At 21.8% G+C, this 12,287-nt stretch overlaps 5 protein-coding genes across 5 annotated transcripts; 2 read left to right on the forward strand and 3 right to left on the reverse strand.

Annotated features, from left to right (window-relative positions):
- Positions 1 to 231: 231 nt before the first annotated feature.
- On the reverse strand, positions 232 to 1,511 carry PVVCY_0904440 (conserved Plasmodium protein, unknown function; the record flags this gene model as incomplete). Its single annotated transcript, XM_008626781.1, has 8 exons — positions 232 to 254; positions 343 to 412; positions 525 to 617; positions 700 to 730; positions 874 to 898; positions 1,020 to 1,114; positions 1,232 to 1,293; positions 1,383 to 1,511. The coding sequence occupies 8 exons, from the start codon at positions 1,509 to 1,511 to the stop codon at positions 232 to 234; spliced, it is 528 nt and encodes a 175-aa protein (XP_008625003.1).
- A 445-nt stretch (positions 1,512 to 1,956) lies between these two features.
- PVVCY_0904450 (conserved Plasmodium protein, unknown function) lies at positions 1,957 to 2,561 on the reverse strand (the record flags this gene model as incomplete). Its single annotated transcript, XM_037634372.1, has 2 exons — positions 1,957 to 2,056; positions 2,182 to 2,561. The coding sequence occupies 2 exons, from the start codon at positions 2,559 to 2,561 to the stop codon at positions 1,957 to 1,959; spliced, it is 480 nt and encodes a 159-aa protein (XP_037490474.1).
- A 1,417-nt stretch (positions 2,562 to 3,978) lies between these two features.
- On the reverse strand, positions 3,979 to 4,709 carry PVVCY_0904460 (conserved Plasmodium protein, unknown function; the record flags this gene model as incomplete). Its single annotated transcript, XM_008626783.1, has 3 exons — positions 3,979 to 4,019; positions 4,112 to 4,125; positions 4,222 to 4,709. The coding sequence occupies 3 exons, from the start codon at positions 4,707 to 4,709 to the stop codon at positions 3,979 to 3,981; spliced, it is 543 nt and encodes a 180-aa protein (XP_008625005.1).
- Positions 4,710 to 6,848: 2,139 nt separating this feature from the next.
- PVVCY_0904470 (leucine-rich repeat protein) lies at positions 6,849 to 7,739 on the forward strand (the record flags this gene model as incomplete). The annotated part of the gene is made up of 1 exon (XM_008626784.1): positions 6,849 to 7,739. The coding sequence occupies one exon, from the start codon at positions 6,849 to 6,851 to the stop codon at positions 7,737 to 7,739; it is 891 nt and encodes a 296-aa protein (XP_008625006.1).
- A 1,630-nt stretch (positions 7,740 to 9,369) lies between these two features.
- PVVCY_0904480 (CCAAT-box DNA binding protein subunit B, putative) lies at positions 9,370 to 12,170 on the forward strand (the record flags this gene model as incomplete). The annotated part of the gene is made up of 4 exons (XM_037634373.1): positions 9,370 to 11,385; positions 11,525 to 11,600; positions 11,766 to 11,818; positions 11,898 to 12,170. 4 exons carry the CDS (start codon positions 9,370 to 9,372, stop codon positions 12,168 to 12,170), a joined length of 2,418 nt encoding a protein of 805 aa, XP_037490475.1.
- Between the last annotated feature and the right edge of the window lie 117 nt (positions 12,171 to 12,287).

Here is a 12,287-nt window from a genome sequence, read left to right on the forward strand (position 1 = left end):
ACAAGTTTCTTATTTTAAGAAATATATGTGATAATTAAATAAAATTATTTTTGACAACGATATATATATGCCTCCTTTGTACATATGAATATATATATAATAACAATATAAAGTAAAAAAAAGTTTAACTATGTTATGAGATGAGAAAAACACAAAACATTTATAAAATAATTTAATATAAAAAATATGAAATATATATATAGGTTTATAATATGTTCAAATTGTTGCTTTCTATGATTCTGCTTTTATGGAAACTAAAAAATGAATAAAAGAATATTTATGTGAAATATTATAAATTATAATTTTTTTATGTTATGTAGCTGTTTTTTTTTTTCGTCATACCATTTGTAAGGTCCTCTAGATTGTCTTGTATATCAATGGCAATGTCATCTAAATTTTCTCCGTTTAAAATCTGCAATTTTTAATAAAGTAATATTTATTTGTAATAATATTCAATAAAGGTAGCAGTTGTTGTTATTATTATTGTGGGGTTTTGTTTTATTTATTATAATTTTATTTTTTACATTATATTGCTGTTCTTCAATTGTTGTGTCATCATTTTCTATTCTCATCTCCCCTTGGTTTAAGCAAATTATTTGTTTTGTTATGAATATCCACTACGATGGAAAAGTATAAATAATTGTGTGTTATTATAATTTTATAATCATGCAAGGAAATAGTGGCATATATATAGCATACCCAATTGTTTAAACACTCTTCCGTGTTACAACTATGAAATAAAAATAAAACAAATTATTATATGATAGTAAAAACAAAATGAAATAATATATAAACAATATAGAATATTTAATTGAGAGTTATGTTGTTTTTTTTTTAAGTAAATATTAAATTTATGATTTCATATTTTATAACCAAAGCATAACGGAATCTTTGTTGACTAAGAAAGAAAGAGTGAATTTATATGTATGCATAAATAAATATATATATACATACACATGATAATGTATAAATGACATCCATTTTTTATTTCTTTAGTTGTTTAATGGGAATGTGCTTACTAATATTAGCAACTAGGCATTCAGAATTTGTTGAAAATATTTCAAGAGGTGCTATAACTTCAGATAGTTTTATTGTATCAAATAATTTTGATCCCCTAAATGGTGAGAGGGAAACGTGAGTATAAATTATATATATATATATATATATATATATATATATATTCATTTGTTTATTTTTGTTGTATTAGTCGGTGTAGTTATATGTTCATTACTTGTATAGCTCGAGGGTCTCGCTTTTCAAAATAGCGGATACAGTAATAAATTCATTCTTCCCCTACAAAATATGAGAATGATCACTTTTGAATGTGCATGTTAATATGCTATTATGTGCTTGGACATTTTTTTAGTACATTTTTTTAATACTTTTTTTTGTCGATATTTCAAAATTCCTCGATGAGTTTTTTGGCAAAAGCCAGGATTATTTTTCTCTGCATTTGATGGATAAGACAGAACAAAAAGAAATGCCAAAAAAAAAATTAAAGATATATTCATTTTATTTGATTTATAAACAAAAGTATATTGGGTTTGTAACTATATGAATTTTCTATAAATTTAGATAATTATAAAAAGGAAGACAAAAAGGGACAATATTTATATAGTTTATACTTTTTTAGAGAATATATATATATTTTTTTTCTATGTTTATGATGTTGCTTTTTATGGATATAAAATATGGTATACAATTTTTTTCAATTAATTTAAATATAACAAAGTCTTAAATAATAATTACAGTTTTTCAATGTATGTACAAAAGCATTATGTTTTTAATACTTTCATAATTTTACTTAAATAGTAAAAATAATAATAATTTTTTTAAAAAAAACTTAAACTTTTTAACAAAATGGCAAATATAAAATAGATTAAAAAAACAAAAAAAAAATGTGTATGAAATAATCATAACAAAATAGAATAGTATTACAAATGGTTTTTCATTTTATCAAAAAGCGAACAGAATAATAATTAGAATGACAATAAAAATAAGAAAAATATTTAAAAGTAGTTGTGTTTTACTGCATCCAAAAAGTGAGGAATTATTACTAAGAAGAAAAAAATAAAAATATATTTTATTAATCAAATGTGTAAATAAGAGGAATAAAAGAAAGCAAAACATGAAGGTAGTGTAAATATATAGATACATTTTTACTTTGAAAAAAAGGAATACCTTGTTCTATGAAAAATTGATGGATGTTCCGAATTATTTAATAAACTTTGTGTTGTGTCATTTTCTTGATACCAATAATTTGAAGGGTCTATTAATCTCTCTGTATAATTATTTAATACAACAGATCCATAATTAGTTTGTATATTATTAGATGGGTTGACATTATTTATTGCATTATAATATTGTATAGAATATTCTCTATCTTTTTCGATTTGTAACTGTTTATAATTATATTCATTTTGAATTTTTTGATTTAATTCTTCTTGTATTCTTTCTTTTTCTAATTCTTCATTTTCTTTCATCATTCTATCCTCATATTTTTTTTTATTAATATTTCGATACTCTGCTAAAGGATCATGTTCTGTTGAATTGTTTTCCATTATTAATTATGTGTAAATTTATATAAAGAATATTTGATTAGCTTAATATAAAATAATTGTACATGCATAACAATGGTGTAGATATAAATATGTCTAAGTATGTGGTTGCTTATTAGTATAATTGTATATGCTTAAATAATAGTTACAGTTGTTTTGAGTTTATCACGTATTGTGCCATATCAAATTGTTTGTCTTGTTTTGCCATGCCTTTATCGGAAATACTGCATGAACGAATTTCCAAATTTACTTCTTTAAAATTGGTGTGTAACAAAAAACAAATTATAAACAAATGATGGGGGTGATGAGATACAGAACAGACAATGATTAATATTGATTTTAGTTTGGAATCATAAATAGAAATAAGAAATATGCAAATAAATTTGATCTGTTATATTATTTCTTTTTTAGAAAATTTAGCACCGTTTTATCATTACTATTATTTTATTTATTTTTGTAAAATTTATAAATTAAAAAAATAAAATTTGGATGGGGTTATGGAAATCAAATAAAAATATATACATAATGAATAGTAAACAAAAAAAAACAGAAAAAAGTAAGATAATTCTTTTATCTTTATAATATAATTTTTTTAATTTAAAGTTATGGTAAAATTTACAAATCAAATTGTTTAGTATATCGGAATGATAAAATAATAAGAGTAATATTTTGTTATGGAAAAATAATAAAAATAGTATTTATATATTTCGATTCAGATTAAAGGAAAAGGATAATATATACTCTTACGGTTTACAAAATAAAAAATTAATGTAATACAAAAATGGATGAAGCATATATAATACTGTTTAGTTGTAATATTATTTTTCTCCGTGAAAAATACCATTTCTATATATTTATAAAATTCCGCAATGTTTATAAAACATAATTAATTAAATATAAAATGATAGTCACCAAAATTGTAAAATTATATATATCCAAAATATATAATAATTTGATGTTATAAAAATTTAGAATAAATAATATGAGATAAAAAAAAAAAAATAGTAAACACAAATAGGTTCAAAAGAACAAAAAAAAAAAACAAATAAAATAGGAAAAACTATAAAAAAAATATACAATAACAAAAGGGAAAATATTATCAAGATAGTTATTTGATTGAATTATAAAATACATATATATATAATATATTTTTATAATGGTGTCAAATATAAAGAATAAATATGCATGTGTATGTAGCATATGATTATATTGAATTTTCTAAATGAAAAAATTAAATACACAATTATGTAAATATATATATATGTGTTATTTTCAAAAAAAAAAATTTAACATGTCCAATATCAACTTAACAAAAGGAAAGAGATGTGTATTATATATGCACTCTTAGTTTTACACTTAATAAGGTTGTAATGTTTGAAAAGCTATGGATGCATGTATATATTTTTTTAATATTGTTATTTTACATATTTTGTTCATTATCTTTTTCGTGGTTTTCGACTCCTATAATTTTGGAAAAAAAATAAAGTAGTGAGCATAATGATTGTGCATAGAAAATTGTTGCATGAATATTGTTAGACAAAAAAATATCATACTATCAATTATAGCACTGTGAAAGATATATATTAATAGGCATAATATGAATACGTTTTAGACTAAAAAGAGGTGTATATTGAATGCACACAAATTATAAAATATTACTAACCTACTACGTGGTTGTTCATGATTTTTGTCATTTTTTAGTATAGTTTTTTTTTTTGAAATAGATCTTTTAGGTTTTGTTTGTTTTTTTTGATCTTCCGAATAGATTATGATTTCTTTTTCCATTTTTTCATTGTTTTTTTTTTGACTTTCTTCTTGTTCTTTTCCTCTTTTACTTCTTCTTGGGTTTCTTTTTCCATCTATATTTGTAGATGACAAATAAGACAATGCAAAAGATTGATTTAGTGATAAATCAGTAAGAGGTGATATTTCTTTTTTATTTTTTTTTCCAGTTTTTTTTTTTGTAACTTTTTTTTTATTATTATTAGAATAATATTCACTTTGCTCACTCTGTTCATTTATATTTCGTAGAGGATATCCTTTTGTGTCTATTAATGTTTGAAGAGGTTCGGATTGTTCTTCTTTAAATTTAGATAGTTCATCATTTTTTTTTTTTCTATATGCTTCTCTTCTTGGGTAAGTTCTTCTCATTGCGTTAGTATTATATGCAACTTGGTGATATTTATTTTGGTTGTTTTTTTTTTTGTTTTGAAGCATATATTTAAATAGTAAGAAAGATAAAAAAATTAGAATAAAGACATTAAGTGTTATTATGTAGAATAGAAATGTGTGTGTGTTTTTTATATATTTTAAATATTTAATAAAATGACATATATAATTATTACATATTGTTCTTATTATATTCTCTACTTTTTTATAAATCACTGAAAATTCTTCCTTCAAATAATTTAATATAGAATATTTATTCCAGAGATTATTTATATCCATTTTTTTTATGAGGAGAAAAAAAATTATTTAAAAAAAAAATAATATGGTTACAAACTAAATCTACGAAAAAAAACAAATGGGTTGTAAACTAGCACATTGAATTATGTGTGCGTTTAACTTTTGAATTATAGATATATAAAAATAGTATATACGCCTAAGAGTATATATATATATGGTATGCTTATTTTTGTTTATTTATAATTATTAACGTTCAGAATAACAAAATTGTGTGTTTAAGTTTTTTGATATTTGTTGTTTTAATTAAGGGCTTATTTAATAAGATCATGGACACAAAGGAACAAAAAAAATAACAAACAAAATTGCAAATGAAAAAAAAAATATATATTATATATAAACAAAAATGAGAATTATAACTTATTTGTATCTATAAATTAAAAACTTTTTATGTATGTAATTATGGTTATGTTATATTTATACAGTATGAGATATTCTTACAATGATTTTATGTAACTGCAAACTTTTTATTTTGCTTCAAAAAATGAGTGTATAAGATAATTCCATTTTTATTTTTATGTTTTTATATTTTTTTAATTTTTATTCTTGACTTATTTTGTTACAATATTTATTTAATTACATACATATTCATGTACATATGTATGGATATTTTTTTTGTCAAATGTGGGTGTTAATAAAGCGTAGCATAAAAGGGGTGCAATTTAAAAAAAAAAAAAAAAATACATACTTAAAAAATGTAGAAATTAAATAAAATTATTTAAGCTTAAAAAATTATATCTCTATATATATGAACATTTAAATTAATGCATTTATTTCTGTGTATAAATAGAAATACCAAATCAGATTGAAACAGAACAAAAGGAAAAAAAACATAAACAGATCAAAGAGAAATACACATGCATTCACTTAAATTGGTATTTAAATTATTACAATAAAGAGAAAAATCTAAAATAGACACAAAAATTTTGAGAGAATAAATGATTTTTTTTTAATAATAATATATAGCTTAAATTTGTATGATTACTTTTTGTGAATATTTAAAAGGTTGAATGTTTGGAATTATTGAATAAAGTAGAAAGAATTGAGAATAGTCAAAAAAAACTGACTAAATAAATAGCATAAATAAGGTTTATTTTTATGTAAAATGTGTTTTGACAATTATTTATTTATATGTGTGTTCATTAGGGAGATGAAAAAGGGTGTAAAGAAATACCATTTTATATAGGCAATTGTTTTCACCGTATTAACTAATGATTACTTATGTTTATCTACCATTTAGGATGGTTTGTAATTTTTTAAAATATATTCTATTAGCAATTTCTACATATTTGAACGTTTCTTTTCTCCGATGGTTTAAGCCCATAATTTGGTATTACTCATTTTTATTTATTGAAATATTTCGTAAGACATAAGTATGTTTGTCCATTCTTTAAATGTTCTCTATATAGTATTAAGCCAGTATGAGTAAATATAGGGGACAAAAAGTACATACAATAATAATAATGTTGATGATAAAATATTATGTCTGTGTAGAATTGTCAAAGGATATAAAAATGTGCATAATTAACAGTTTTTTATGAATTTTCAATCAAAGTGTAGTAAATTTTCTTCCTATTATTTTTTGAATTTCATTGGGAATTTGCTTATTAATAAACAAAAAAAATATTAAAAAAAATGTGCGACGATTAAAATGAGACAAGACATTTTATGAGAAGAGGGGGAAAAAAGTATCTCATTGAAAATGGGGATATACATATTAAAAATGATGCGGAGAAAAAAGAGAGAAAATATATTAGTATATATAAATTTTTATAAAAAAAAAAGTTAAGTAGAAAATATTAAAGCAGATTTAATGAAGATAACAAAATGGAAAGTGTAAAATGTATAAGTAGTGAAAGTTTGAAAAATGAAGAGACAGATTTAGTAAAAAATAATGATGGATGTGTAGATAGTGAAATAGTTAGGGAAGAGATAGAGAATGACCATAAGGCATTAAACATTATAAAGGAAGGATTATCAGATATAGAGAAAACATTAAATGGTGAAGGATACGCATTTAGTAATTTAAATTGTAGTTATAAAAATATAGAATATATACCAAAAGATATAATAAATTATATATATTTAAAATATATAAATATGTCTAATAATAAAATTGAAAATATATCAAATTTATATAAGCTAGATAACATATTATTTTTAGATATATCTTACAATTTAATAAATAATTTAGATGAAATAAAAAGCTTGTATCTAAAAAATTGTATATATATGAATATATCCCATAATTCAATTAATATAATAAATGATATAAAAATGAAAAATATTATAGAACTAGATTTATCTTACAACAATATAGAAAATGTGAATATATATTTTCCTGAAACATTAAAGAGTTTGAATATGTCTAATAATAATATAAAAAATATATGTTTTAAAAATAGATTGGAGAATATAGAATTATTAGATATATCTTCTAATCCTATTGAAGATTTAAACTTTTATGAAATTATTCCAAATATAAAAACTTTAAAATTAAATGATAATTATAGTTTACCTATTAATAATTTAAGTGAATTAAATAATTTTAAAAATATTCAATTTTTAGATATGGAAAATTATCTTCATTTTAAAGATAAATCATATACAGAGATAAAACAGATATTATTTCAAAATACCCCCGATGTAAATTTGAAAAAGTTTAATGGGAATCTAATAATAAAAAATCAATCACGTCATAGTAAAGAAGCAAAATGAAAATAAAAAAAATTATATTTACAACAGTAGATCCAGGTTTATATCCTTATAAATTTGAAAAATAAAAATATTGTTTTTTTCTTAGACCTATTATAGGGTCTTAGTTTTATAGAAATTATATAGACACTCCAAATTAAGTGGTACAACCATTTTCTTGTTCATGCAATTGAGAATAATTTTGTAGAACTTTTTTATATAGATAAGGGTGTTTTAAATTTTGTATGCCCGAAAATGATAATCTAATAACAAATTGTTTTTAGTACATCCTTTATATATGTAATACCTATTTATGTGTGTATTTTTAATTATTTCATATTTTACATTTTTTTAACTTTACATTTTCAGTTGTATATAGTATAGCATTTTTTGTTTTTTTTTTTTTTATATAAAATAGAAAATTCTAGTAGATAAACTGAAGTTATATGGTGTAAAAATAAAAGAATTTTCTCATGGCGTATTTAGGATTTATATGAAAATATTTATAATATATATTAACCAAAGAAAAATAAACATACTATATAACTATGTATGAATGTGGATAGATAATTATGTTTGTTTAAATAAATTTATGTAGATTGAATATATAAGAAATCAGAATATTTCAAAAAAATTCGATTGAAAAGGTTGTGAAATAGTAGGGAAATAAAAATGTGTAAAAAAATTTAGTAGTATATATTAAGTATGCCAATAAAATGGATATCATAATTATACAACATAATATAAAAATGGAAGAAGAGAAAGGATTGAGTATACAGTTGTTTCTACAATATATATGTATGTGCATTTAGCCAAATAAGTAAATGAGTGTAAATATATATATTATATATCTATGCATATATATGCAACATACTTTCATTCCTGTATCATATGTGTTCGGCTTTTAGACTTTAAATGAAAAGTATAAAATAGAAATGGTAGTAATAGTAATAAAAAATATGCACGTAATATTTTTTTTCTTTATACATATATATATTATATACATATGTGTGTAAATATTTTTTTGTTTCTTGAATTACTTTTTCCCTCTGTTATACTTCAATTTTTATTAAAAATTTTTTTTTATAAAAATGAAATGATAAAGTAACAAAAATATTAACTTAATGATATTAAAAAAAAATTCTTAAAAAGAAAAGAAGAATAAAACTTGAAAGAATAAAATAAATATAGCAAAAATGAAAACGAAATAAAATAAAAAAGCTCAGCACAGTTCAGCTAAATTTTTTGATATATATTTGTGCATACATATAGTATAATATATATTTTTTTTTCTTGTATTATTGAATTCATAAATTGAATTATATAGTCTTTGATAAATTATATCATTTATGAATATTTGTCAATTACATTTTTTGTCACTGTATATATTTTTACACATTTGTATTTTTTTTTTTTATGAAGCTAAAAAAAATTCCTTTATTTCAAAGATAAAACACTTACTTTATAAGTACAGTGTCTTTGGTCCCTTTGACATTGGGTCCATTTAATTTACGTCTTTTGATTTATCTGTTTGTTGTTTTAAAGTTCCCTTTTTTTCTTTGCTTTTTTGATAAATAGGGTTTATACTTATGCTCTTCCTCCCCCCATAATCTGTTGTGTACTTCGTGCTTCCTTATTTTATAAAAGATAAAATATGGTGAATAGTATGAGCAGTGATAAATCTGAGAATATTGATAAAACAGATATGGATAATAATGCAAATGATAGAGCATTAAATTATGGCAATACAACAAATACCAACGTAAATAATAATGAAGATATTGATGATATATGTGAAAATGTACTTATTAATGACAAAACAAATGTTGAAACAAACAATTCCGTTGCTTCCAATAATGATATAAGGATAAAAAATGTATCAACATGTGTAAATGAAAATGATCAACATGATGAATCTGATTATATAAATTGTGATAATGATGGTTTAGAAAATAAAGATATGCAAGTTATTGCAAATAATGAAAATAATAGTTTAGAGTTTGATGATGTAGTAATAAAAAATGTAGAATGTTTAAATAATTTTAATAATGAGGGTGTAGAGAAATCAAACAATTTGGAGGGTAACCTCATACAAGAGAATGTTATCCATAGTACCGCTAGTAGTAGTGGTAGTAATAAATCTTGGGAGAGGAAAGAGACAGGAGGAATGGAAAATATTTATAGTGATATAGTTGATAATTTAGATAAAGATGAACTTAATTATAAAGAAATAAATTCCATAAAAATGGATAGTTCCGATTTTAATAAAAGAGAGCAACATGATGAAAAAGATGGGAGTATATCCCCAATGAAAGGAAATAACAATTCTGATAAAAATTATGATTTAAATAATGATAGCCATGAATGTAATATGGAGATATGGAATAAGAGCAACTGTGAAGGCAGTGAAGAAATTATAAATTATGAAAATGTAAAAAATTTAGAGATGAATGAATTAGATAAAGATGTAGACAATTGTGATGAAAAAAAAGAAAAAGATATTTCAGAAAATTGTTATAATAATGAAAGTAGTAATAATGATGGAAATAATTTGAATAGTGTATGCACTAATGGTATCGATAATTTTGATTTAAATAATGCAAGTATAGAAACAGATATGGATAAAGTAAAAGAGACGGAAGAGGAAAAAAACAAACTTAATAATAATGAGAATATAATATTTACTAAAAATAATTCAAATGATAAGGATGATAATGTGTTAGACGTATTTAAAGAGAACAAAAATAATATTGAACAAAATAATGATATAGCTAGTGAGAATAATTTAGAGACTGATACAAACTTAAATGAATGTAATGAAGTAGATAAAAAGGAAAACGACGAAAACGATATTAACAATGTTAATAATAATACAAATGAAAAGGAAGAGAGAGCAATAAAAAATGATGAGAATGGGTGTGAAAAATCAAATATGGAAAATGATAATAATGAAGATATAAATAAAAAAAGAAAACATATTTCATCATATGATGAGTCAAGAAAGGATAGGAAATTAAGTGATCAGAAAGAATATGAAGAAGTTAAGAATGGACATATAAATAAATATGCGGATGGTATTGGTAGTAATACCATTAATGTAGTACCCTGCGAAAGTAATAATATGAATATACCAAAATATGTAAACACCATAGGAGAAATAATTTATAGGAATAATACAAATATAGATAGTAAAAATAATTCTAATAGTAGTGCAATAAATTTAAAAATCGAAAATGATGAAGCAATCAGGGGTAATAGTACAAATGCTGCTTATTTTTCAGGCATACAAATTAGAAATGGAGAGCAAAATTACAATTATAATAATTTCATTTTACAACAAAATAATAAAGAAGAAAAAAATGGTGAAAATAATTTAGAAATTTTGAAAGAATATGATGAAAAAAGTAGAGATAATGATGATGAATATGAAGATGAACAAAACGAAAATATGTCTGATAATAATTATAGTGATGATGAAAAAATAAATTTAGATAATTGTAACATGAATGATAAAAAAAAAAATAAAAATGATAGTGAAACATTATTACCTATAGCTAATATTAGTAGAATTATGAAACGAATACTTCCAGCAAAGGCAAAAGTTGCAAAAGAAAGTAAAGACATAATACGGGAATATGTTACAGAATTTATTCAATTTTTAACTAGCGAGGTAAGAAAAAATGAAAAAAAAATATATTTAGTAAAGCTGAGAAGGTTTGAGTTTGACACCATTGGAATGGTTTGTTTTATTAATAATATTTGTGTTTTTATTTATCATTTTGCTTATCTTCTATATTTTTTTTGAACAGGCAAGCGATAGGTGTCTAAATGAAAAACGAAAAACCATTAATGGGGAAGATATATTATTTTCTATGGAAAAATTAGGTACATACTTTTTTTATAATTATTATGATTTTAGTTATATATACGGATGTGCTAATTTTGTATTTTTTATATATTTTTGTATTCTTGCTTTGGTTTATGCATTTGCAAAAAATAAAATGATAATATGTTTAAGAAATTATTATATTTTCTTCTTTTTTCGTAAAGGATTTAATGACTACGTTGAACCACTGTCAGAGTATCTAAACAAGTGGAAACAGGTAGGACAGAAAAAACAAAAAAAAACGGAATAATAAATTTAAAAATTATAACAAATTATAACCTTTTCCTGGTATACAGATGAAGGGATTGAGTAGTTCGAATAGATATTATGATAAGAAGTTTGATATATCACGAAATTCTCAAGACCAAAATATGTTAATAAATTATAATAAAAATATTTTTAATAACATGAGTAATGATAATTATTATGCCAAAGAGAATTATGGTTACAATGAAGGCAATTGTACTGCTAACAACTTTTATAGAAGTGAAAAAAATGAGTTTTGTAATAATAATTTTAGTAATACTTATTTTAATAATAATGGGAAAAATAATATAAACAGGATTTAGTTTGAAACATAGCATACTATTAATTAATTTTGTTTTGGGGATATATGTAAATACAAATGATATAGCTATTGGTATTTCTTTTTAAAGTTATGGGATTAGCATGTCTTTGTCTTTTTT

The sequence above is a fragment of the Plasmodium vinckei genome (assembly GCF_900681995.1).
Source record: "Plasmodium vinckei vinckei genome assembly, chromosome: PVVCY_09".
Classification (NCBI taxonomy): Eukaryota; Apicomplexa; class Aconoidasida; order Haemosporida; family Plasmodiidae; genus Plasmodium; species Plasmodium vinckei.